The sequence below is a fragment of the Furipterus horrens genome, unplaced genomic scaffold, assembly GCF_987537825.1.
Source record: "Furipterus horrens unplaced genomic scaffold, mFurHor1.1.pri manual_scaffold_16, whole genome shotgun sequence".
Classification (NCBI taxonomy): domain Eukaryota; kingdom Metazoa; phylum Chordata; class Mammalia; order Chiroptera; family Furipteridae; genus Furipterus; species Furipterus horrens.
Window position 1 is genome coordinate 11,153,691 of NW_028327186.1, and position 27,134 is coordinate 11,180,824.

Below are 27,134 nucleotides of genomic sequence, written 5' to 3' on the forward strand. Positions count from 1 at the left end.
GCTCACTGGGGCGGGGAGGGGGGTGTGTGGCCAGGGGGAGCTGTGCAGGGGGACAGGCAGTTAGGGAGGACAGGAAGGGTCTCTGCTTTAATCAGCAAAACTCAGAATGGAGGGGTCTCCAGAGGACAAGCCCAGTTCTTTCTACAAATAAATTATAAGGGAAAAACAGAGAAAGAGAGAAAGGGAATGGGGACTTAAAGATTAAAAGAGATCTAAGAGAAATTTTCAACAACTGCTATATATAACGCTTATTTGGATTCTGATTCAAGCAAGCCAGGTGTAAACAGGAATGAGACACTAGAGTATATTATTGTTGTTATTATATTTAACACTAACTTGGAAAATTATGTAAAGTATATGATTGTCTAATCACTAAACTGTACACCCGAAATCAATACAAATAAAATTGAAAGAAAAAAAAGTACATCATAAAAAATAAAAATAAAAAAAATCTAACTGAATAATATTGGGACATTTGATCTTTGATATTAAGATCTGATCATGAGAAATTATTAATTTTGACATATAACGATATTATGCCTATATTTTAGGGGGGAAATCCTTATCCTTTAGAGAAACATAGTGAGATATTTACAGACACGATGATGTTGGGATTTGTTTAAAAATAATCCATTGGAGGGGGAGGGTGGGTAAGAAAATCCATGAAACAAGATGGACCACGAGCAGGTAACCGTTAGAGGAGGGCCCATTATACCAGTCTGTCCAGTTTTATATATGCTTGGGACATTCCATAATAATAGGTTTTTTAAAGTAGTACTTTAGTTGCAGAACAGTAAACATGCTCTTTTGTGTGAGAAAGAGGAGAATATCTCACGCGCACGCGCGCGCGCACACACACACACACACACACACACACACACACACAAGCTCTTATTTGCAAGAACAGGAGCAAGCAGCACTAAACCGAAGACAAATAAGCACGGTCACCTACGAAGAAGGAGGGAGCAGGCCGAAAGGACAGGGAGGGAAGTGAGATGTCTCTGAATATACCTTGTTATATAGTTTTAGTTTCGGAACCAAATGTTTTACATAATTTTTAAATAATAAACTAACTAAATAAAAGCATTCCTTAAATTAAAAACCAGAAACAAGTATCCTAACTATATATCAAGTAACTATATATCAAACACATAAGAAAGTAATAATGACTCCCAGCGACCATTCAGGTACAGATGTTCTGACCTACACTTCCTTAGTGAGACGCAGCGTAAGGGCAAGAAGACCTGCCCGTACACCCCCACCTTCATGCCGTTGTCCTCGTGCTCCAAATAGTATGAAATCTATGCGTGTGTGCGTGTATACATGTGTGTAGAGGAAAACTGTAGGAATCAAGACTTTCAGTATAAAATCAGTTCCATAAACACTCTATAATCTTACATTTACATACCAGTATAAACTCGTGATCTTTCTTTCCTCTTTTTAAGAAAGTATATTTCTTAGCTCTGGCCACTGAGAAAACCTAGGAACAAAGTTACATCCAGTGGCCCTGCGCACCCCTTGTGGGCAGAATGGGGCCTCTCAACACCATTCCTCACAGAAGGGAACCCGGCTCCTGGGGACATGGCTGATTCCAGGTTTAGCCCAAGAAATGAACCCCGAGCATCTTGATGGGGCTGAAAGGAAGGAAGCTTCTCACGGCTGTTTAAGGGGAAAGGGTTCCCGTTTTGCAAGATGATGAGTTCTGGGAACTGCAGAAGAGTGTGAATGGACTTAAGGCTACTGGGGTATACATTCAAAAACGATTAAATGGTCAACTTTATGGCATTTTACCACAATTTTAAAAAAGAAGAGGGACTCTTAAACTGCTATTTGAGATTGTTAGGGCATCAACTCACTACTGGGAAACTGTTAACAGAGGGAAACGAATTATGTATTTATCCCACAGTCCAACATACACTACATTTCAGAGTAACCAAACAGTCCTCATGGAGAACGGATAGATGATTTATAAAGAATCCCAGCTAATAAATCAAAAGAAATAATACAAGTAGAAAAACAGCCTCCTAATGTTACAGACTCAAGCAGCAATTATTAATGGGTATTAAAATCACTGGGTAAAAGATAGGCACTTGACCATGAAGGGATCAGAAAAGCACTGTCTGAAGCCCCTCGGAAGTCTGGCGTCATTAAAAGGGCGACAATCAAGCACGTTGCACCTCCCTGAAGTCACGAAGTAGGAAGAACGCGGACTTCGCCCCCCGCACCCTGAACCTGAAGCTGATCAAGTCTTTACTGCTAACGTCCAGTCAACAGAAAGGATGTGGGGCTACAGGAGAGCAAGGTAAACCCAATATTATTCTGCAAAGTCCTCAGGAGGCAACCAGGCAAACTCAGAATCATCCTGGAAAGCCCTCAGGACACATGACGCAGTTTCTTCAATAAATCGCTGACATGAAGGGGGGGTCCAGCTGGGTGGGCTGGGACAGACCCTGTCGCAGATGAGACGTTTAGAAGGCCTCACAGACAAATGTGAAGTGCGGTCCCTGTTTGGATCTTGATTCCAAGACCATTTTGACATGAATGGGAAGACGTGAACGTGGACTTGTATTAGGACATAATAAGGAATTGGTATTGTGTTAGGTGTGACGATGACATTAAGAACAGGAGAAAGGGTCTCTCTGTGCTGACATCGTGCCTAACAGGGTGGCCTGGAATACGAGGGGAAGGACCCCTCCAGCCAGCGCCCAGGGAGGCGGTCCGGTTCAGGGGCAGACTCCCGGGAAGAAGACAAGAGTCCCGAACAGGCCGTCGTGCAGTCTCTGCCCTGGAGTAAGGCCCCCCGGCTCCCACTGGAGAACGTCACACAGAAGGTGCGGGAGGAGGAAGGTGCCGGCCTGGGGGCCACACCCACACTTCTCACTGGTGTAGAAAGAGACCCAGAGGCCCAGCCACCGGCCCTCCACTGGCCACAGTTCTGAGCACAGGACTCAGAAGCAGCGATCTGGGACCAAGCCCACCGTGCTGGCCCAGGAGGCCCCCAAGGAAAGCTGTGTCCACCGCGGGCACGGTTCTCTGGACAGACCGAGGCGCAGGGCAGTGCCAACCACCCCTGCCCGAGTCCTCTGGGCACCTGCCAAGACTACACTGCATCTGCCAGAAAGGAGGGCACCAGCCCAGGCCTGACAAGGGGCCCCAGCAGCACACTGGGGTGGGAGCACGTCCGTAAAAACCCTCCCTGAATCTTCAGGGGCTCCCTGTGGGCAGACGCTTTTCTCAGTAAACACCAGCCACTATGTATGTTCAGGCAGGTCACTAACCATCAGGACAAATGTCCTCTTCTAAGACTGCTGAGATGCCCGCACCGCCCCCACCGATGAGCGTGGTGCCGGCCTGAACCAGGGCCGGGCATGGGCCCCAGGAAGGGTCACTTACCAGCCCCTCCGTTTCCTCTGACATCCTCTGGAAATGGGCAGCCATGACGGTGTGGTCGCGGATCTGCTTGTGACATTCGAGGCACTTGACCCCGTGCCGGATGAGCCTCACCGGGTCTGGGTAGAGCGGCAGAGCGGGAACGGTGGCGCTGTGTTTGGGGGAGGGCGGGGGCGCGGGCGCGGGCGCGGGGGCCGGGGCGGCCGTCGGGGCCGGGGCGCAGGCGGGCGCGGGGGCGGCCGCGAACATCTGGTCCGCGGAGATGGGCCGCACGAGCAGCTGCGAGCACTGCATGACCAGCCCCTTGCTCTTGTGGTCGCGCGCGTGCCGCAGCAGGCTGCACTTGTTGAAGAAGAGCAGCGTCTGCGCGCACAGCGTGCACAGCACCTCGATGTGGACGCTCCGCCGGCCGTAGTGCTGGCTCAGGCTCTTCTCCAGGGCGAACGCGTCCCCGCACTCCAGGCAGCAGTAGCCGCTGGCCGGCACGTGGATCCTGCTGTCGGCGGGCGGGCTGAGATTGGGCGCGTAGAGGGGCACGGGGTTGGAGCTGTGGAGGACCTTGTTGAAGACCTCCACGACCAGCGGGGCGGCCTTTTTCACCTGGTGGACCAGGGGCACGGACATCTGCGTGGGCTGCGGCTGGCTCCGCCTCTGCGCGGAGGACTTGGCCGTGACGGAGGCGGCCACGCTGTGGGGGACCAGGTTCAGGTTGGCCAGGTGCACGGCTTTGGGCAGGAGGTTGGCAGAGGCCGGGGCGGAGGCCGGCAGCGCGGCGCTCTGCTGTTGCTTCCTGCCCGCCTGCGGGCCCGGGGCGGCCCCCTTCAGGCCCCGGGACCCCGAGCCGCAGCTGGGAGACGCGGACTCGCTGGCCTTGGTCTCGCTCTCGACCCCTTTCCTGTCACCCTGGGGGCTGCCTGCGCTTGTGCCCCCCTCGGGAGAGTGCTCCGCTGCGGGCAGGGCATTGCCCTCGTCCTCCGGCCCCTCGCTCGGGGCCTCCGCAGGGGCACCCCCCAGAGGGGACCCCACAGGGGACTTACTGGGATCGTCGGGGTCTGGCAGAATCCTTGTGACAGTCCGTTTGATTTGCCCCGATGATGTCTTAATGGTTTTGATCCTGACTTTGGGGATCGCTGGCGGGGAGCTGGCAGCCACGGAAGGGGAGCCTTTGCTGCTGCTGTCACTGCAGATGCTCCGAGGGCTGTCGGATGGCTTGATACTTTTCCTAGTGGCCTCCAGGGGGCTCCGGGGACTCTTTGGTGACTTTGGCATTTTGGGGCTGCCTTTGGAGCCCTCTTTCGGGGGCCCCGAGGGCTCCTTCATGTGGCCAGGCTGATCCTCCCTGGCGACACTGGCGACGCGTTTGGCCTGCAGGGCCACCAAGGCTGCCACACACGAAGACAGCTTGGAATGCGCTGGCTTAAGACGCTGCCTCGGGGGGACCGAGGAGCAGGCCCCGAGCTCCGCGGCGAGGCCCCTGGGCTCCCCAACGCTGTTGCTGGGGTGGCTGTTGAACTCCAAAGCCTCCCCGAGGAAGCGACTGGCATCCAGCTCCTTGTGGGGCTCCAGGGCCTTCTGGGCCCCTCGCTCCTGCTCCTGCTGACCCTCCAAGGGCAGGGGCTCCGGCTTGGGCTCTTTCTTACAGAAGTGATCGAACATGTGCAGCTCCGGGACCGGAAACTTCGCCAGGGCCTCCAGGACGGGGCCCCCGACGGGCCTGCAGCCGAGAGGGGGCGGGAAGTAACTGTCAGAGTGCTTGGGGTTCAGCCCAAATCCGTTATCCTTGATCCCATCCTCGGGCTCTGGGCTGGAGATCGGACTGAACTGGCTGAAGGTCGGCAGCGGCTCTGACTTGGAAGGCTCCAGCTTGCCCGGGAAACTCCTGGCGCTGTCTCCATTCATGAAGGCGGAGTCAAACTTCCCACAGGGGGGGCCCAGGCTGTGCACCTCCGGAGGCAGGTCCGAGCCCCGGAAGCCGTTGTGCAGGAGGCTGGGAGCAAGGTGGTCTTTCTCCGCCTCGAACGACTCCTGGCGGCTGGTGTTCTTGACGATGACGCTCACGGCCGGCACGTCTGAGGCTGCCCCCGAGTGAGACAAGGACGCGCTCTCTTCCATACACAGGCCTGGGGGCTTGAGGGGGTTCTCATTCTCCTCGCTGGGGGTCTGGATGGCCTCCTTTGCATCAAGGCTGGTGGGGTCTGGGATGTCAAAGGCAGCCAGAAGGTCATCAAAATCTGGCGTTTTCATATCCCCCATGGCTGGACGCTGGCGAGGGCTGTAACAGAAACAGAGAAGAGACTCATCACCAGGCTCCCACCGGACTCTGCCCGGCTTCACCTTCATCACACGCCCGTCACACCCCTGCACAAACCCCTCTGCCACGGGAAGTCGCATGCCTGTGTTTTACCCCAGCGGGTCTCCAAAATGCTAGGGATGTGGACGGGGGCCGTGTACATGTAGTGGCCAGCCTGGCAGGCCCTGAAGCTGAATACCGAGGAACCCCTGGCTGGTTGCATAGCCCAAGAGAGGGCGCAGACAGAGCACGCTCACTCCGTCTGTCCGGAAGCAGCACTGCTCCATGGTCACGGGCACTGGCAAAACTATCATTCACTCAGCCGCTGAAAAAAAACGCGGCCCCTCCTTTCTTTAGTGAACTTGTGGCTCACATTATGTGACCTGGCTGTAAGTTCTGCTAATTTGCTCTTAGTAATCATTGACTTTGTATAACTTGGGTTTTTTGCTGCGTAACATTCAATCAGATTCAAAATGATTTGCTATTGCTGGGATTTAAGCTGTTTCATAAATACACATTAGACAATTGTATCATCTCCTTGGTTTTTTTATTCTACTCAGCATCTACTTAATTCCTTAATTTTCACCCTAAAACTATCATTGATTTGGTGAATAGACCACTGAACCTGATGGACGGGGGACCCTTAAAAGTACCACATAGTTGTCATATCGGCCAGGGAACAGTCTTGGGAGATGCCCGGAATTTTATTTTAACTTCATACACAAAGAAAAGAATATCTACCCATTTCTTCCCCAATCTAGAAAAGCAGAGCTACAGAACTATGACAGCAGAGGAAGCCCAGAGCCCTGGGATCAGGCCTTCCCATAAGCAAGGACTATGACCCTCACCTTACTGAACCACGAGGCCGGCAAGCTCAGACCTGCCGGGAAGAGGAAGGAAAACCCACCGCCCCCCTTGTCCGGCCTGTAAACCCTGCGTCTGCCTCAGCGGCCCAGAGCCTTACCTGCTCACAGATGTCTTACACAGTGTTTACACTGAACATCTCTCTGCAAGCAGACTGACATGATTCTTTTTTTTTCCCTTAGATCCTCACCCAAGGATATATTTATTGATTTTTAGAGAGAGGAAAGGAAAGAGAGAGAAACATCAATGTGAGAGAGAAACATCAATTAGTTGCCTCTTGTACACGCCCCAACCAGGGATGGAACCCGCAACTTTTTAGTGCACAGGATGACGCTCCAACCAGCTGCGCTACCCGGCCAGGGCAGGCAGACACGATTCTTGTAGAAAGCAGTACAACAGCTGCACAGAAACCAGATAAGCAGAAAACCCTTGGTTCTCGGAAGCCCGCTGCCAGAAATGTATCCTAAGACCAAAATTCCCAAATGCTGTATGCAAAGTGTAGAGCATTATTAAAATAACACAAAAGATAAACATACACACACACACACACACACACACAGTCTAAACGTCCAAGAACAGAGCGTGGCTGACGGACTGACAGACTCCTGTGCAGTCAGAAAAAGCCTCATGATGTGAAGCGTCCTTCCACAGCAGACGACAGGGAAGGCACGTGGTGCCTGTGCACAGCGGGCCGCAGCTCAGCCACAGGGAAGACGGAACGCTGCCGTGGGTGATGACGTGGCTGGACCGCGAGGCTGTGATGCTAAGTGAAATAAGGCAAACAGAAGAGGACAACAGAATTTCCCTTCTGTGCGGCCTATAAAACAAAAAGCAACCAACAGGCGAGTCACAGACACAGACGACGGAATGGTGGTTGGCGGAGAGGGGAGAAGGGGGAGCATGAAGAGTCAAGGGCGATCACATACGCAGAAAGAGACTAGACTCTGGCTGGTGAGCACACAAGGCAACACACACAGATGCCGTATCATAAAGTTACACACCTCAAGTGTGTATATAATGTTATTAACCAGTGTTATCCCAATCAATTTAATTTTTAAAAATCCTAATTACGAAATCTACATAGCCACATGGAAAGTTAGTGTTAAGTTAAAAAACAAAAATCCTTGTCGTGTCAGAGTATGATTATAATAATGTAAAACTAAGACTGCATTTGAGCCCAGATTAAAAGAAAGAGAAAAATTATTACACAGGGTAGTAGGATTACTGGTGGATTGTGTGTGTGTGTGTGTGTGTGTGTGCAGATAGACTGCTTTTATAATTTTAAAAAGAGAAAATAAAAAAAGCACTTAAAACCACAGGGAAGCAGGTGGCATGGCAGAGGGACACCTGTTACCACCCCATGGGATCACCTGGTTTGCAGGTTTGGTTCCTTGCCCCCTCCCAACCCCCAGCCAACAAAACACATCTCATCTGCCTACGGGTTCTCACAGAAAATATAATTACCCCCCCCATCGGAAGGCCATCTAATTATGGTGGATAATAATAAAGAGAATTATGTACACTCTACACAGGTGGGCAGAACACTTTGCTTTAGTGTCGAGTTTCTGGACAACAAATGAAGTGTTGGAGCCATAACCAAGGGGAAGACTCTGCGTATCAGGGACAGCACTTGGCACCCCAACACCAAGGACACACCTGTGCGACAGTTGCTTTATAAGCTTATTCCACCCCCTTCATTTTTATTTTTTACTGTTGAGGAAAAAGAAGACTGAGAAGGCAGAACAGATGTGTCTCTTTAAGGGGCTGGGGAAAGCGTGTGGGGAGGAGGGGTGGCTGGCAGTGTGTGGCAATAGCGGGGAGCCTCCTATTGTCTAACTCTTGAAGCAGAGAAATATGACATCAGAAGAAAGCAATGCCCTCCACTCGGAGAAATCTCGGGACCTGGCTCGGAACAGTCAGAGGCAGGTACGGCATCTTCTGCTAGGAGAGTCAGAGCTAGTAAACGGTGTGGCTCCTCACCGTCAGCAGCAGGAAAAACATTTATAACCTTTGGATTTTAAATACCAAAGCGGACGCTTTTGAAAGCCAAAGATCCAGTCCTGTTTTCTATTTTGCCCTCATGAGGAAAACCCAAAACACTAGCAACGGACAGCAGTGACTCAGGGACTCACGGTGTACCTGAGTGTTTGCATTTCTTTAAACTTTGCTCTCAAGCATCACGCTGTTTATAAGTAGAAAACAGCCATTCATCAAAAACGTACCCTGTTATAAAAGAGAGGAAGGAACTGTCAGGAAAAAGTCTACCAATAAAAACCAAAAAGCCTACCAATAAAATGAGAGAGACATAAATCTTTTTTGGCCTGCCAAACTGACCAGGGTTTCTAATAATCCTTCGTGCCGGCAGATGTGCGGCCACGTCAGTGTTCTGAAGAGAATATAAATGGATGGAGCTGACCCCGAGAGCAATTTAGCGCAGAAGTCCGTCTTGCATAGACTCCTGCTACAGATGCTCTCCCGATCCAAAGGGGTTTCATTTCCCAGGATCCAGCCTTGGCAGAGAACTGCTGTGCTTACAAACAGCAGTACTGTCCTCCTCTAAAACGCTCTCCAGCATAATCTCATGCCAGTCATGTGTCAGGCCTTCGCTTAGGTCTATTCGTGTGTGACACGTCCATTCGTGTGTGACATGTCCATCCACGTGGACAGCTCCAGAGAGGCCTCATTTTTAAGTTAAAAAATGTTTTAGAACCCGCCCCCCAAAAATAAACCCAGAGCAAGTCAGCAATGCACCCATGAGGCCCAATCATTCCACTTCCAGAAACTTAGCCCAAGGAATTGGGTGTGGACATGACAAAGATAATCACTGCAGGAGTATTTATAACGAAGTTCGTTTGCCCTCAGCCCAGGCCGTGTCGCCTGTTTCATCACAAAAGGCCCAGAAAACACTGGGCGTCACCAGAAAGGCCACTGGAAACAACATGAAACCTGGGATTCTGCCCTTATTCCAACCACTTGGTGTCCCTGGCTGAGCGTGCTGTGCAGGATGGGGTCCCCACCCCGTAAGGAAGACACGCCAGAGCTGCAAGAGGGGCGGAGAAACGACTGAGGTCCTAAAGGACAGGGAGGGCTTTCTGATGAGAGCCTTAAAAAAACTGACCCAGCCCTGGCTGGTGTGTCTCAGTGGACTGAGCGCCGGCCTGCAAACCAAAGCGTCGCCAGTTCAATTCCCAGTCAGGGCACAGGCCTGGGCTGCGGGCCAGGTCCCTGGTTGGGGACATGTGAGAGGCAACCACACAGTGATGTTTCTCTCCCTCTCTTCCTCCCTCCCTTCCCCCCTCTCTAAAAATAAATAAAATTAAATCTTAAAAAATAAAAACAACAACAACTATATTTCACATTACAGAGATGAAGATTTGGGGATCCCGAGGGCAGAACCTAAGTCCAGGTTTATTCATCAAACCTCAAAATGCTAGAGAAGAAAGGGTGGCATTTTGAAGCTTAAAACAAAAGATGTAGCCAAATAAAAGATAACTTGATTCTTTAGTCAGAAAACAGACGGAAGCTGTTAGAGGTGGAAGATATAAACGTAGGACTGTCCACACTTATTCATATTTAGAAATAAAAAACAATAAAAACCTCGGAGGAACTAAGAACGAGAAACGGTTGCTAACCGATGCGCATCCTTTCCCTCCATACAGAAGCCCCAGACTTTCAAGTGACATTGAACTTGGGCATCAGTTTTTCTTAGCCACAGTAATTAAGCTCATCAACAGCAGATTAACAGAAGTTCGGCGGCAGCACCACGAGGGGCAGAGGCACCCCGAAGACATCAAGAGACATCTGATCCGTACTCAGCACGCTGTTCACTGAGATGAGGGGCGAGCAGCAGGTCACGGATGTACGCCGTGGAAGTGACAGCCGCGTGACTCGGCGCGCTGGGCCGTGAGGCAGCAAAAGCGGTTCGCCAGGCTCGTGCTCATCTCTCGGCCCAGGACTAGAGAGGAAAGGATGTGCGCAGGTATGTGTTATAACCCGTGGGGGCCCTCCTCCCCTGGTCCCCGCGGACCGCGGCTGACAGAGTGATACAATCGGGGATCAACAGTCAAGGGTTTAAAAATGGGTAAATGACAGTTACCCTCCGCTTTGTATTTTAGAAGAAGCATAGCAAGGGCAAGAGAGCAAAGAATGACTCAAGTGTGACAGACAGTGACAGAGAGAGACAGAGAGACACCTGCATTCCCACCTGGCTGTCACCACCCCCCACCCTCCCAGGTCCATTCCCTAGGCCTCTCCACAGCCCTGGCCAATGTCCGTGCCCAGGCACCCTTCACCTTCACCCAGAGGCAGCTTCTCCTCTCCCCCTGCAGGCCCTTCAGCCCCAACCAAAACCCCGTCTCCCCAGAACAGTGTCCCGCACGCACCCCAAGCAGACTCACAGGGTGTCGGAGCTGGAGGGGGCCTCAGGAGGTAGCTGGCCCAGGGGCTCCCAAGTGCCCGTCTGCAGACGGCCGCTGGACTGGCTGCAAAAGAACAACATGCGATTTTGAAAGCCGGCTCCTGGCTTGAAAGTTCGGATTCAGTGGGTCTGGGGTGGACCCTTACATTTGTTTGAGCTTCCAGTCGGTCCCACTGCTCTGACCCAGCCCAGCCTCTGCATCTGACACAGGCGGAACTGAGGCTCAGAGAGGGGGGCCACTCATCAAATGTTTGCCAAATGCCAAGACCCACGCCAAGCACGGAGGACCCAGAGGGAGGCCCAGAGCCTGCTCCCAAGTCCCCACCCCAGCTCCCGGAAGCCCCGGCGGCCACGCCTCGGTGGCACCGCTGCAACCTGCCCAGGGCACCGGCCTCCTGCAGGGAGGGAGGGGGGAGAGCTCCCTCGGCTACCCCGTCACCGGCCACCGCACCCTCCCTCGGGCTTGTGACCCTGTTCCTCCTCATGGCATGATTTTCTACCTTTGCTGTGGTTACTTCAGGGAAACATTCTGCCTTCTGCTATTTCACAGGCCCCTCCACAGGCACTGACTAAATTATTCAGTGTCCTGGAGATTCTAGATGTGGATCCCTGCTGAGATAGGCATCCCCAAACTACTATGTCCAATGCTTAAGTAACCCCTGATTCCCTCCCGGGGCTCCTCGTTTCAGGGGGTGACCACTCCGTCCTTCCAGGGGCTTAGGCCAAAACCTGGGCATCCTTGCGTTCTCCCGCATCCATATCCGTCATCTGATCCACACGCGAACCCTGGGAAACCACCCTCCCAACACAGCCACACGGGCCTTTTCTAACGGCCTCTGCTATCCGTCCCTCTGCCGGACCCCCGGGAGAGCCTGCCTACAGGGCCCCCAGCTCCCACCTTTGCCTCATGGGGCACCCAGAGTGCCGCCTTAACACCCGCCAGCTCACGTTCTTCCATGCTGACCCCCCGTCACGCAGGGGGAACCCCGGCCTTTGCCACGGCCCACCTGGCTCTCTGTCGTCCGTCTGGCTCTGGGTGCATGGGTCTCCTTGTGGTTCCCCAGGCACGCTGGGCACCCCTGCCCAGAGCCTTGCCTTTCTCAGCCCCTCTGCCTAGAACGTTCTTCCCCCAGGTTCTCAGGGGCTCACTCCTCGCCACCCTCAGGCCTTTGTTCAAATACCACTTTGTCGGGGGAGCCCCCATGACCGCTGCGCATCAGCAACCAGTCCCCACCCCACGGCCCATCTCTGCCCCTCTACTCCGCCTCGTTTTTCTCAGAGCACTTGCCCACCGGACCTGCCTCTTCACTGTCTGTGCTTAAGCCCCAGTGTACTCACTGGAGGGGAATCTGCCGTCAGCAAGGGACGCAGCCTGGGCAGGCTCACTGGCCCGGAACTCAGGCTTTTCGGGGATCCTCACAGATTGCTACGCAGCTTTATGACCAGTCACGCAGCTGGCAAATCTGCACTGCTGGCTGTGTTTAGCTTTTAATGTCTGTGATTCCTGGGCTCCTGCAGGGCAACTGAGTTCCATGTTCTGTTGGCGGAAGGTGCCCACTGGCCAGTGTCCCCACAACAAGGCCATCTGTCTCGAGGACGGAACAGGGTGGTGCCAGCGGAGAGAAGGCCAGCCTTCTCTGAGCCCCGGGCAGGCGAGGGCCCAGGGGGACAGCTCTGTGAACACCCCGAAGACCCCTGAATTGGGCACTTCAACTGAGTGCGTTGTGTGCCCCAGGAGTTATAGCTCAATAGAGCTATTATGTATTTTTTAAAAGATAAAAAGGAAGAAAAGGGGCTAGGTCTGGAGGGAGCTGGGGCCACGCAGGACTGTCCAGCTGACTGAGAGGCTGAGGTGCTGGGAGTGGGAACCGGGAAGAGGCCCCAGTTTAACCAGAGCTGAGAACTGAGACACAGATGGACGCTCTGCAAGCTGCCCCCTCCGCCTTCCGTGGCTGGCACACAGGTCTCGGCACTGACCGGCCACCGGGCTTTGGTAGCGGGGACGAGACCCAAAGGCTGAGACAGAACGGGGCAGAGGACACCTCTTGTCCCCACGCCATTCTTGAGGAGTCCCTCCCCTTGAACTTGGTAAAAGTGTCACCTCCTGGTGGTGGAAACTCCCTGCTGGGCTCCAAGCCGCCACTTCCTGACCAAAGGCCCCGGAAAAGAGCAAGCGGCTGCTCCACGGGACGGCTTCTTCCCGAGTCCGGCACCTGTGTGTCCGGAGGCTCCCAGCGTGCCTCCCGTCTCGCCCGGCACAGGCAAACTATGCTCCCAAAGACTCCAAGCTCGAAGGTTTGTGGGGATGCAAGGAACATGCTATTAGCCTTCGGGTGCCTCTGCAGGAGAGCCGGGCCCAGCCAGGGCAACCTTTCACCAGCAACCCCGAAGGGCGATGGGGGCCCACAGCCGCGTCTCCTGTATCTGCCTCTAGTGACCCAAGGCAATGAGAGGGAGCAAAGTGTCCGAGGGAACATCCCTGGGTGCCCTTCTGCCACCAGACACAATGAAATGTGAAAAAGCCCTTCTGCTTTGAAGACACGTGATGAAATGTTGAGATAAAATAATGTGGTGTCTGGGATTTGCCTCAAAATAACGCAGGGCAAGGGGAAGAGGGCAGGGAGGGAGTGCAGAAGTGTAGCAGGACTGGCCACGGACTGATAACTGCTGATCTGGGTGAGGAGCACATGGAGGGTTATCGTATTATTTTCTCTTCTTTCGTGCATTTAAGCACAACTCGCACCAAGGTTACACCCAGGAGGATGACTATTATTATCCCCAAAAGGGGGGAAAAACCCAGAAACTAACTAGTGCCAGTGAGGATGTGGAGAAATTAGAATCCCTGTTCTTTCCTTGGGGAACGCTACCTGGGGCAGACGCTATGAAAACCTACATAGGGGGTCCTCAAGAAAAACCAAACACAAGATCACTGCACGATCCAGCAATTCGACCTCGGCGTACAGACCCCCAAAGACCTGAACGCAGGGTCTCAGAGGCACCTGTCTAGCATATTCAGAGCAACATTATTCACAACAGCCAGAAGGTGGAGTCCAGCCAGAGGGCCCCAGGGGCTAATGAGTGGGTAAATACAATGTGCTGTAAACAGACAATGGGATGCTATTCAGCCTTCAAAAGGCACCAAGATCTGCCACGTGCTAAACAGGGGTGAGCCGGGAGGACGCTCTGCTCAGGGGACTAAGCCACAAAAGGACGAACCCTGTGTGACTCCCTCATAGAAGGCACCTAGAGGGTCAGGTTCACAGACAGGAGGCAGACTCACAGCGGCCAGGGGCTGGGGGAGCGAGCAGAAGGGGGAGTCAGTGTTTCGTGGGCACAGGGTTTCCACTGGGGAAGACGAAAAGGTTCTGGAGGTGGGGGGTACTGTGAACGTACTGAATCCCACTGAACAGCACTCAAAAGGGTGAAAATGGTCCGTGCTGCTGTGGATACTTTACCGTAATTTAAAATAATAGCCACCCAGGAAAAGCAACCACAACAAACAGTCACTTGTGTCCAGACTCTCGGCCCGGCTCAGCCTGGACATCATACCTCAGCCTGGACGTCAAAACGAGGATGTGGGCGGCGTGGCTGGGGGCACAGAGCCGCGGAGAGAGGCGTCGCTGCTACCCAGGCGCATGGTCTAGTGCCCCAACACCACCTAAGGAAAGAAGAAATAAATAAAATGTTTTTTAATAGGCTTGGAGGGAAATGTTAAAGTAGGTTAAGAGGATGATGATGATGATGATAAGAATGTAAGTCAAACCCTGACAAAAATCTCGCACATAAATTCAACACAGGCCCCAAATACAGTCACAGACCACCCTTGCCCCGGCCCCCAGCCCCCACCTTCCCCGTCAGTGTGGTGGGGTTCACAGTGCAGATGCCACCTAGGTTCAAATCCCAGTTCTACCGCTTTCCAGCCATGTGACCTCGGGCAGGTTTCTTCCCGTCCGTGCCTCTGCCCCAACATGTAAGTAGGTGTTACAGAGACTAAACGAGTTAACATTTGTAAAGCCTTAAACACAGCAAACCTGTATTTGTTAATTATTACGCCACCACCCTCAGCGGCCAGCAAGCTTTATCTCCCAGTTTTCCAGCGCGTCCCAGCAGACTGCGGGGTCCCTAAACAGCAGGCTGACTGGAAGGAAGCACGCGCAGGGGACAGGGACAGGTGGACGAGGGCCGAAGACCCCTGCACACCGCTCACCCTCCGGTGCTCAGAGGGAGCTGGAGTGGAGGACGCACAGGGCAAGGAGCAGGCACGGGACCAAGGGCACGGCCCAAGGGGCAGGTGAGTGGGGGGAACTCACGGGGTGGGGGGGGGGCGGTGAGGCCGGGCAGGGACAGCGCTGAGCAGAGCCCCTGTTTAAAATGAGGTGGTCCTCCGCTGCAGCCCAACATCAGGACCCCCTCGGGCACTTTGGAGACTGCCGAAGCTCAGGCACAAGCCCCGAGACTCCAATTTAATCGGCCAGCGCAGGGAACCTGGCTAACAGTCTGTCGGGTACATGGGCCCGTTTCTAACTCTGCTGACTTCCCTCTCACCCCACACGCCTTGCTTAAAATTTCACTTCTGTCATAACTTTGATAGACCAGCATTGAGTTTGGATTCTAAATAGAAGTACAGACAATATTAATGGAAAAATCCAGAGGGGAAGGGATGAAAAGTCATGATCCCAACTCTATAGAAGGAATATAGAAAAAAAAAATAACTTTGTTCTCCTGAAGTGTTTCCCTTTCTTACTTTGACCTTCACATTTCAAAATACAAACTAACACGCAGACACCATGCCGTCCAAATGAGGACCAAAGTCAGGGACAGGGCCGCGGCAGGGGGTCTCGGGTCTGCTGTCCTGAGGGAGCAGGTGCTGAGCCTCTCCGGGGGGCAGGCCTGGGGACTTGCTCGGGTTAACCTTGGCTTCTGCGGCCACTGGTTTCTGCCGGTTACTCGGACCGTCTCTGGCACCAGAAACAGTCTGGCTGCAGACGGGAGCTGGCACACGTGAGCGAGCCCCGGGCTCCGCGGACCCCGGCCGGCTGCTTCTCCCAGGTCGCCCTACCACACACGCGCTCTGACTCTCAGGAGCTTTACAGTTTACAAAACACTGTCCCTCTCCACAGGGAAGTCGCCAGCATGTGGCGGAGCGGAGGCCAGCACTCAGGCTTCTGCACGCCTCCAAGAACTGAGCGACCCTTCCACGCAGGACTCCCGACCAGGCGGTCAGAGCTCCCATGCCAGGCTTCCCGATGCCCGTCTTCCCAAGTCGCAGCCGCAGGAGGCCCGCGTTTTCCTGCGATGTGGCGCTGAGACAGTCACCACGGCCTTGGCCATAATTCCGGCACACCTCAGGCTGTCTGAAGAAGTTGTTCTAGATTAATGGTCTAAGAGTAAGAACTGTCAGAGCCAGAGAGACCCTAGAAAACCATTAAATTTAAGTCACTGACTGTAGCAAGGAGGTGGAGGTACTGAGAGGTGAAGGGAGTGAATGACATAAAGCACGTGACTGAAAAGAGCGTTTGGTCCTGCGAAAGGCTCCTGCTGTTCCTGGCAAGGGGACGGGCCCTGCCCAGCCTCCAAAGAGGGGCTGAGGTCGCCCGCTCCCAGCCACCCATTCCAATCTCTCCATCAAACACCAGGCAACGCAACCCTCAGACCAGTGAGTCCAGCCCTGGATGCACCTCTGGGGGCAATACTAACACCTAACCCTACCTCAGACCGATCGCATCAGAATCTTTACAGGTGGGGGTCAGGCACTCAAAAAAATCCAACAGGTGTCTAATACTGACAATAACTGGCCGCAAAAATCACCCCAAAAGCTTCCTGAAGCAGGCTCGTGGGCCCCTCCGGAGGCGGACTCGGGAGGGGAGTGCCCCAGGAATCGGAAGCTGTGACAGCCAGCCAGTGCTCAGAGGACAAGAGCATCGGGGAAGTCCCAGAGGTCACGCGTGTGCCCCGGCTGACCTGCAGTCCTGGGTGGCCCCGTGGCCAGCCTGGGAAGGGCCCTCCGAGGATTCTGACTCTGATGCCCATTCCCGGCTGACAGCGGCCCCAGCAGCCACAGCAGCCCTCCCCCACGAGGCGGAGCCCGCTGTGCTCTGCACTGCCTTACACACCCCCCACTCCATCACGCTCAGGGCCCCGCCAGGACTCACAGGCCCGGTGGGATCACCCGGCCTCCCCTCCCAGCCTCACTCCCGGCCCCAGCCACACTGACTTCCTTACTGCGCCATGCACTCCTCCGCATTCTCGGGCCTCAAGGATTTCCACTCTTGCTTTTCCCTCCACTGTGATGGCTCCTCCCTCAGATTCCCACTCCAGCGTCTTCACATCAGTGAGAATTCTCTGACTGCCCCCCAGCGCCCAGCCTCGCTGTCCTCCATCTTTGTTCTTCTCCAAAATACTTCCGCCATCTGTCACACTTTATAGTTTACTTACTGTCTGTAAGCCTGCACACGCCAGACTAGGAGCTCCATGAAGGTAAGACTTGTCTTTATTCTGTTCCCTGTTATAGTCCCAATTACTCGAACAGTGTCGAGCACATAGCAGGGACTCAAATATTTATTCTAGAAATGAATACATTAGCCCTGGCCAGGTGGCTCGGTTGGCTGCAGCATTGTCCCGTATGCCGAAAGGTTGCGGGTTTGATCCCCGGTCGGGGTGTGTGCGGGAGGCAACCAATTGCTGTTCCTCTCTCTCTCTCTTCCTCTCTCTCTCTCTCTCAAGATCAATGACTATGTCCTCAGGTGAGGATTAAAAAAAAAAAAAAAGAAATGCACACATCCACATCAGAAACACCGATCTCAAAACGTAACTTGTACCGAAAGATCCTAAGTGCCAAAATCACTTCTCCACTAATCTCGTCTTGGCAAAAGCCTTTTTAAAAACAGGCTAGAAGCCTAATGAAACAGAAACCACTTAGAAATAAGTATTTCCAGTCAATTAATCCAACCCAAATGGGTCCGTGCGCGTCAAAGACAATTTGTTTTGAGAAACCGATAAAACTCGGGTGACGGACGAAGAGGCTGAAAGAAGGGGACCGAACGTGTGGGTGTCAGATGGCGCCTGTATGATTATCGGTTCAGAAGGACGGTCTGAGGGCGCTCGCAGCTACTTTCGGACCAGAAAGGACAGGCTCCCAGCCCGGGTCCCAGCCTGAGAAACAGGCCCAGTGGGGAGACCCCTGCCCTCCCGCCTACTTGCACCCCACCTGAAGCCACAGACAGTGCTTGACGCTCCCCGGAGTGGGGAGCCCCCGGCCCCGACCCCCTCTCACTGATGCCTCCGTTCCTGTCCTTGTTACCTCTGTCCAGTCTCCCCACAGTCACCCGAAGACCACCCTTCCCCAAACACCACTTGGATCTCATCACCACTCTGTTTACAAACCTAAAGGAGTTTCCGGCAGCCTACCCCATGAACCCCAACCCCACGGACAGGCTTGCGTGAACCTCCGTACATTAGGCCTAGACCCTGCCCCTTTTGCTCTCTATCATTAGGTATAAAATTATGAGGGATTTATTTTCTTCTTGAATGTTCCCAACATTTCTAAACTGAGCACATAAAAACCACCTCCCCAAAGCCTGTAAGACTCCGCAAGTTCCCCCTCTGCCTCCAAGCCCCCAGTACCACTGCTGTGCCCCCTGCCCCGCCAGCAGGACCACGAAAGCCCGCAATGTGGGGGGTTCCACAGCTGCCATGCACGGGGGTTTCTCCCGCTGCCCTCCCTTCTCACCTGCCCAGCAGGAGTATGCCCCTTTGGCACTCTTGCCCCCAAGTGCCTGCCTGGGTTTGTTGCCTTAGTTCCTGGTCATTAAAGCTACTGTTTGGTGATGGACTGTTGTGAGTCTGACCCCTCCCAAGGGGCGCAAGTATTTTAAAACGGGACTCTAAGTGGAAATGCAGGAGCCACAACGGTGGCGGGATGGGCCCTGGGCCTCCTATTCTGTGGACAGGCGGCTACCTTTTCCTAAAAGGCGCAGGTGCTCGGTGGGGCGGAGCCAAAGGGAGACAGGGAAGATGAGGTTACGGCCCTGCCGCCACCCCCTCCTCCCAAATGGCCACTCAGTCCACTCTGAGTAGCAGAGGATGTTCCCCAGAGGCAACCCCAGCCATCTCGGGGGGCCTGTGTGCAAGTAACCACGGGCCTCAGAAAGAAAAGCCCCCGTTAGACACTTCTGGACTAGAAGCTAAGGGTGCCCTAATTGCTGTCGGTGGGGGGGTCCCTGGAGGGCGAAGTTCATCCCACATGATTCTTTTATGTCCCACGGTCACCTGTGGGAGGCGAGGGCCCAGGGTGGACCGTTTACGGGCAACTGCGGATTATTGACCCGGTTGCAAAAGGCGCCACAGAATCTTACACAGAAGTAAACCTTCTCATTAAAAACAACGGTGGTATTAATCACACATCAGATATCCGTGAGTGCCTGAAGACGCACAGCCTCGCTGAAGGATCAGACGGAAGGCCGTTGTCACAGCCCCTGCCAGTGCAGGGCGGGCCTGGGGAGTCTGTCCGACAAGGCGAAGGCAGAGAGCAGCCCCTGCCCACATGGACCAGAGCCTCGGCGGAGCCACTCCCCAGGAGACTCCAAAAAGCTGCTTGCTGCCCACCCCTGGGCTCCCTTCTCCCTGACCATGACCAAGCCCGGCCTCAGTCAGATGTGTCTGCAGCCCGTGGACACCCACCTTCACGCCCCCTCCCGCCCCGGTCTCCCGCTGCTCCTCGGCCAGCGGACGGAGGGAACAGCCTCGGCCTCGGGAACTGACTTGGCAGAAAGAAGCAGAATGCTGTCAACGGCAGCAAACCAGGGCCGTCACTGCGGAGCCAGGGCCTCCCCGCCGGTCCACGGTCAGCTCCAGCTGGCCAAACGCAGCATGGGCAACGTGTTCCCCTGCCCAAAGGCTGGCCGGGTATACAGCAGGAACAGCGTCCTGCCTCCCCCCGAAGAACCGCTGAGCCCCCGAAGGGGAGAAACCCCAGGAATGCCCGTGAGGCTTCCACACAAGGACCCATCTCTTCAGAGGCCGGGGGTCCCCCAGTTTTGACGCCAGGGCCTTGAGCATCATCCCTGCCCCTGTGCAGACTAAGCCCTGTGGTCCACGGGAGAAAGCCCAGGACCACGCCCAGAGAGTGCTTTCTTTAAAAGCACTCTTACAGAAAACACCCAACAAAGGAAGCTGGAAGCCAAGCCACTCAGATGATGAATTTAACTGCTCAACTGCTGAATGAAAAGAAGAAGAAGAAGAAGAAGACAAAGAAGCCAAGTCAGACTCTACTCATCAGGGCCTCCCAGACGGGCGCAGCCCCGCTTTCTGAATTCAGGGACTACCGCGGCCAGAAGTCCTAGCCTAGTGTTCCTGCCCGGAAGAGCTGTGTCTACCGCACGTCTAACAAAGGCGTCTTCTTGGAGATGTGACCAAGTGGGGGTAGCCAGCTGCAACATCTTCTATGGGGACACAGCTCTGGGCTTTAGGGCATTCAATGTTTGGCTCTCAAACGAAAACAGATTTACCCGTTATTGGTTTGCTTTCATAAAGATGATATATGAGGAGGGGGAGCAAGGCCAGACCTGGGTGGCTCCGTGGACGGAGAGCCTGCCTGCAAAGCAAAAAGGGGGGGAGGGGGAGCAATGGGGGCAAGTGAGTGAATTGTAATAGAAAAACAATAAAATCAAAAATTAAAAAAAAAGATGATATATAAGCCTACAGAAAATTCCTATGGTAGGAAAAAACATAATTGAAAAAGTAAACACCACCCCAATCCCACGACTCAGCGGTAAGAAATCTGACAGTAAACTCCGTTCTGCAATGAAGTGAGCTATTCTGAGTTAAACCTCGGGGGAGGTCTGCAGCTTTATTTTTCCAAAAGACCCTTCGTGCCACCTCTGGACTACTCAGAAGATTTTCAGGGGCTCCGATCATTGTGACATGCTCCCATCGGAGGCCTGGAGCTCCTCTGTCACGCATACAGACTTCATCATCCTTTTTCAACTCCTGGAGAGTGTTCATGAGAGGAAGGGGACCGCCGTTATCCCTTGACACAACACTTCCAGAATCCGAAACGGAGAAGGAAAAGGATTTACTGAAACTCAACAGTGAACAAGGTCAGCCCACAGCACTAACAGGTTTCAGGAATGACTCCGAGGCGAGACCAAACCGGAAAGGTGTTCATTAACTTTTCTTTGAGTCATAAAAAGAATCGGCGATGTCATTTCAGCACACACACTTCCCACTGTGAAATAAAAGTGAACGGTCGGCTGAGGCAACACGCTGATGGCCCCTTGGAAACATTTCTCAAAAGTCATTAGCTAATGGGTATTACACCCTACACTCCTGGAGAGTGGAAGGAAGAGCGCCAGCCCAGATGCCCGCCAATGGGAACCCAGAGATTTGGGGTGCACGCCATTGCTCCACTCACAGAACTCTCCCCTACACAGGACGCTCCTATTCTTGCAGGAGAAGAAAGAATTAAAAACAAACCTACACATAAAGATAGAGCTCCAGATAAAGGTCTAATACAAACACTAAATATGCAAATGTTAACAGGAGCTCCAAGTCAAGTTTTATTTCCTTTGTATACCTACCTGCAGTTTCTAAGTGTTCTACATGAATATTCTTGGGTAGCTAATTTTAGAGTTTTAAAAGAAAAGTAATTAATCCACCATTGAGATGGGTCTATTTGGATTTTTTTTTTTTTTAATATTTTACTTATTTTTAGAGAGAGAGGAAGAGAGGAAGAAAGAAGGAGAGAAACGTCACTGTGTGGTTGCCTCTCCTGCGCCCCCAACCGGGGACCTGGCCTGCAACCCAGGCCTGTGCCCCGACTGGGAATCGAACGGGTGACCCTTTGGTTCACAGGCCGGCGCTCCATCCACTGAGCCACACCAGCCACGGCCAGATTTCATTTTTCACTATAGAAAAATACAGATTCAGAACTTGAGCAGGGCCACCACCCTTCCCGGTGTTGCAGAAGCAAGAAGAGTTTAAGGCCTCATGAAGGTTGCAACCAAAAGGGAAGGCTCACCGCTGCCAGGATGAATACAGGGCAGGAATTCCTTTCTTTTCTGTCTCCGGTGTGTATGGAAGATGAAGATTCTAAATCAGTCTCCTCTTCAAGTACAGTCAGAATCCCCCCCACCCCTTCCACAAGTTCACAGACCTCTGCTTCCAGAACAACTTCCAATGCGTCTGTCCACGACCCCTGCCCCCGGCCACAAAATTACCCATGCCACGTAGAATCTGCAAACCTTACTTGGGGTGGTGCACCCACGATACAATATAGAAATGACGTCTTACAGAATTATACACCTGAAACCTACATATATTAACCCACATCATCCCAATAAAGTCCATTGAAAATAAATAAGTAACTAAGTAAGTAAAAAAGAAAGAATCTGCAAACCTACTCCAGGAACCCAATTCAAGGGAACCCCTTTTTTCAATAGTTGATTTCTAAAAAAAAGAAAAAACAAGTTATTCCTCCTTTTCCTTAGGTTTCGCAAACACAGGATCCCACCCAACCAATACAGAAACATTCATTCTATCAATTAATAATCATTGCTGACTACAGTAGACAGAGCTTGAGGGGGGGGGAAATTATGTTAACGGAAAGGGTTAGTTTTCATGGAGCCTGAGAAAAACAAACAGGAATTGAGGAGCAAGAGTCTGTTAGCATGTCGCAGCCCCGGCCTGAAGTGGGGTAGGGGTGGGGAGGCAATGGCCAGGGGACAGAAACATCTGTCATTCTGCAGTTTCGTTTCTGAGGGCCAGTTAACACCCTCAGTTTATGTATCAGTCTCTTCCAAGTTTGATTCCCAAGTCCATCTCCCGGGACCCAATCAGTTCTGAAGGCCCCATAAAAATCTGAGTTTCAGGTCTACAGGACGGAGAACTAGGCCCTGAAGCACAGCGATCCCACCAACATAAACCCACCTCCAGGACATCTGTCTCTACTCTTCAGCTGCAACGCCCGCCATTTTAAGGACTGGATGTATCTACTGCTCCCTTGATAGCTCCCCATGGTTTACAGAAAAAATCTAAACTTCTTGACCTGCTTTTCACAGCTCCAACTCAGCTTTCCAGCCTCATCACCAGACAAAGCAAGCCTTTCATGACTCCATTTTTTCACACATGGATCTCTCTACCTAGAATGTCCTTGCCCAATCTTGCCCATAAAATTCCTATTCATCCTCCAAAGCCCAGTTCAAAAGTCACCTCCTCCCTGAAGCCTTCCCAACTTCCCCAGACCTTAACTGATTACTTCTCCCAACAGGTCTCTTAACTACAGATGCATTAGAGAACTTCTTAAGTCCATTGCGGCTCATCCTTTTAAATATCTGACCTCCCCTGGATACCCTGAGCTTCCTCAGGGAAGGAAGTCACGTTGTGTCCATAAGTCCTAGCACAGTATCAGGAATGAAATGGGAGATCAATGTTGAATGATTGATCACATGGAACACGGCATTAAGTTATTTAGAGGAAAAAGGAGGGAACAAGAGTCTCACAAAACTCAAGAATTTAATTATCTACATATTTAATCTCATCCAAAATGACCACAATATGCTGAGAGGCAGCATGGGTGTTTAAATTTTTTAAAAATAATAGCAGCAATTAATATTTGAGCTAAGTGGTACAATGTTTACATGGTTCCGTTAATGTGATCCGCATGACAAATTTATGAGATGGGTCCTTTTTGTCTTTAGGTAATCTGGGGAAAGCTTGAAGCTTTCCCAAACAGGAAACTGAGGCCCAGAGAGAGTAAAATAACTCCAGACCATTCGGTTAGCAAGGCTGAGGAAGCCAGATGCAAACCCGAGTAGGCTCTGCAGTCCAGCCCCAAAGCCGCTGGGCTCTGGAAATCAGGCATACCTGGGTCTGAATGCAGATTGGGTTACAAAGGTGGCTTTAGATAAGTTGTCTAACCCCTCAGGGCTTGTTTTCTGTCCGCCCTGGGTTTGTATCTGTCAAGGGGTAGGACAACCCCTTTCTCTCAGGGTGCAGAGAGGATTAGATTAAATATGATAATGTAGGCCACAGTCTCTAAAGTTGATCTCCCCACCTAGCAGGAGCCCCATAAATGCTAATTCATCTTTCCCTTCCCTAAAAGCTGTGCAGAACAGACTCAAGGAGGACACGGATCTCCCCCAAACTGCCTGACACTCTGCCAAGCCCGGCAAGGAGTTAGGCCACTCAACACCACAGGCCTTCCCTTACCTGCTTATCTCATAGTGCATTCCCCTTACAGAAGCCAGGGACCTTTTAAAATGTAAATGTCATCATGCCACAGACTTAAAAGCCTCCAGAGGTTCCTAATAACACCGGGGACACGAGGCGAACTCAGGCCTGTCCCTAAGGCGCCCTGGGGTCTGACCCACCTCTTCAGAGACTTAACTCCCCTCTCCCTTTCCCCCCGAGAGCCACACAGGCCTCTTTCACTTCCTCCAACTTGCCAAGCTCGGGGCTGCTCTACACATGGTTAACTCTTAACCCTCCTCTGGGGCTCAGCCTCACCATCACTTCCTTCCCAGACAGAGCCTCCAACACGAACCAAGGCCTAATGCGCTTTCCCACCCCTCCCTTCACCTTGCTTTCCTGGCACAAAGTGAAATCATTAGTTTCCCCCTTCCTTCCAAGTTTTCTGCAAAAGATACCTTCTTAAGAGGCCTCCCCCCCCCGCCGCCACCCCGCATTCGAATGCAAATTAAACCCCCACCAAGTATCTCACAACCTCCTTCCCTATTTTTCTCCTTAGCCCGTAGCCCTTTCTGACAGATTACACCTTTTATTATGGATTGTATTGCATTGTCTTTCCCCCCCCACGAAAACGAAAGCGCCACCGGGGTAGCTGTTTCTGCCGGCTTGCTTTCTTCACGGCACTACAATGCCTGGCACACACTGATTAATAAACACTTGTTGTTGGACGGACTTTCAAGCATATTTATTTATTCCTGGGCCTTGCCCCTGGGCTTGGAGCGGGGTTGCCACGGTTTTCCCAACACCAAGGCCAGTGCCCGGCACATAGTAAGTGCTCAGTAAAAATGTGCTGAATGAATCAAAGCCACGACCCACCAAGGAAAAAAAAAACAGGAAAATGGTGGAAATGTGTTCACGCACCAGACTTCCTCTTCCCTTTCACTGGGTAATGGACCTGAGAGTTGGAGGAAGCGGACCCCTGAGATCCCGCCGAGCGCCCCCCGGGGCAGGCATCTGTCCGTCCACATCCGGTGCTCGGCCCCGCCGTCCCCAGCAGCAGATGCTCCGCACGGCCCGCGCGAGCGCGGAGCTGCCCGGCCGAGCACCATCTTGCCCGGAGTCCCCTTCTCCTGCCGCCCCGTCCTAGTCTAGGTAAGTCCGGGGAGCCACACAGGCTCCCCCGCACGGGCCTGTGGGTTTATTCCCATCCAGGACTTTTCATGCCACCTCTGGCCTACTCAAAAAACAAGAAAAAAAAAAAAGGTAAAAAATTCCTGGGCAGCTCCCACGCGCCCCGGGTTCTCGGAAGCAGGCGTACCTAAGGTCGCGCGGACCCCTCCCCCGCCCACGCGCTGATCCCCGGCCAGGCGGCCATCTGTCCGGCAGACGCTCCCCGGTGCTCCCTCGGGTCACATTGAGCCTTACCCCCAGGTTGGCAGGAAGAGCCTCTGCAGAGAGACCATCTCCAGCAGGCCTGGGCACCCCGGGGGGACCCCCGGCCCGGGGGCAGGAGTACCTGTCCGCTCCCGAGGAGTCCTCCCCGGGTCAGAACTTGGGCGGAGGTGGGGGAGGGACCGCGGGGCGCCCGAAACGGCCGCTCGGCGAAGTGTCTGCCTCCTGACGGCGCCAGCTCCGCGGGCGGCGGGGACGGCGGGTGACAGGGCGTCCCAGCGGGGAAAGTGCCCCGTTATCGGTGCCCGGGCGGGGGCCGCGGGCTGTCGCCGAGGCGGCCCGAGTCCCGCGCGGGGCGGACTGCAGCGTGCGCGGCGGGGCGGCGGCGGGGCGCGGGGGCGGGGTGGGAGGCGGCCGGGCCCGCCAGGCGGCGGTCGGGAAAGCGGCTCCGCCTGGGGCGGCGGGCAGGGTCCGCCTGGCTGCAGGGCCGGGCCGCGGCGCGGGCGTGCGCTCGCCGCGGCCCCGGCTCAGCCCCGGCCCGCGCTCGGGCGGCCTCGGCGGCGGCCCCGGCCCCGGCCCCGCCCGGCCCGGCCCGCGGGGGGCGCTTACCTGGCGACGGCGGCAGCGGCAGGCCCCGGGCTCGGCCGCGCGCGTCCCCGGCGCCGGCTGCGGGAGCCACAACATGGCGACGGCGGTGGCGGGCGGGGCTGCGGCTCCGGGGGCGGAGCGGGGGCGGGAGCCGGCTGGGGCCGCGGGCGGGGCGGGCGGGCGGAAGGCGACTCGGACCTGGGCACCGGCCCAGGGCGGTGCGGCTGAGGGGCTGCCCCGGCCCGGCCTCCGCCTCCCGCCGCCCGACCGAGTCGGGGTGCTCGGCGCAGGCCCCACGGCGGCGAGCGGGGCTGGACCCCGGGACCCCGGCCCAGGGCCCCGACCCTCCGGCCCGCGAGCACCCCGCACGGCCCGGCGCCCCGCGACCTGGGCCGCCGGTCCAGTGACGAGCTAGCCGGGCAGGCCTCAGGGGCCTGGGATTTCGCCGCCGAGATCGCCCGCTAGGGGGCCGGGAGCTGCTGCGCGGCGGTCTCGCCCCAGCGCGCGCCTGTGGAGCGCGGACGTGCTGGGCCCAGCGGCCGGCGGCGGTGACAGGAAGCGGGGACCCTGCCGGGCCGCTGCCGCGGTAGCCGTGGGACGGGCCGCGAACGGACTGGCAGAGGGGGCCTCCCGGGCGCGCGCCTGGAGGCCTGAGTCTGAGGAAAGCGATGACTGCGCGAGGTGACCGGCGGCCCCGAGGCCGGCGGGGTGACGGGCAGGGCGTGCCAAGAACCCGGCGCACCTGGGGACGCGCGGCACCTCGGCAGCAGCCAAGTTGGGGTGCGGGAGCGCTGGGCGAGGCCCTGGAGTGTGGCAACGAGCACCCCCCGCTAAGCGGGGAAGAGGAGCGCGTTGGCTGCTGCGTTTCCGCCCCTGAGCCGAGTCGAGCACTTGGGTAAGGCGTGCGCGCAGCAGAAGCCGGGAAGGCTGTAACTGTGATGATTCCAGAAGTTTGGGAGCGGGAGGGAAAAAAGGCTCGTGGCTCCAGGGGTAGTGACAGTAAAAGGG

At 54.4% G+C, this 27,134-nt stretch overlaps 1 protein-coding gene across 1 annotated transcript in view; it reads right to left on the bottom strand.

Annotated features, from left to right (window-relative positions):
- Nucleotides 1-25,877, bottom strand: part of ZNF592 (zinc finger protein 592) — a 35,534-nt gene extending 9,657 nt beyond the window's left edge. The window contains exons 1-3 of the mRNA XM_090263703.1: nucleotides 25,572-25,877; nucleotides 14,511-14,619; nucleotides 3,394-5,662 (exon numbers count right to left, since the gene is read on the bottom strand). Coding sequence (XP_090119829.1) covers nucleotides 3,394-5,643 — 2,250 coding nt within the window. The 5' untranslated portion in view covers nucleotides 5,644-5,662; nucleotides 14,511-14,619; nucleotides 25,572-25,877. The remainder of the gene's footprint in view (nucleotides 1-3,393; nucleotides 5,663-14,510; nucleotides 14,620-25,571) is intronic.
- Between the last annotated feature and the right edge of the window lie 1,257 nt (nucleotides 25,878-27,134).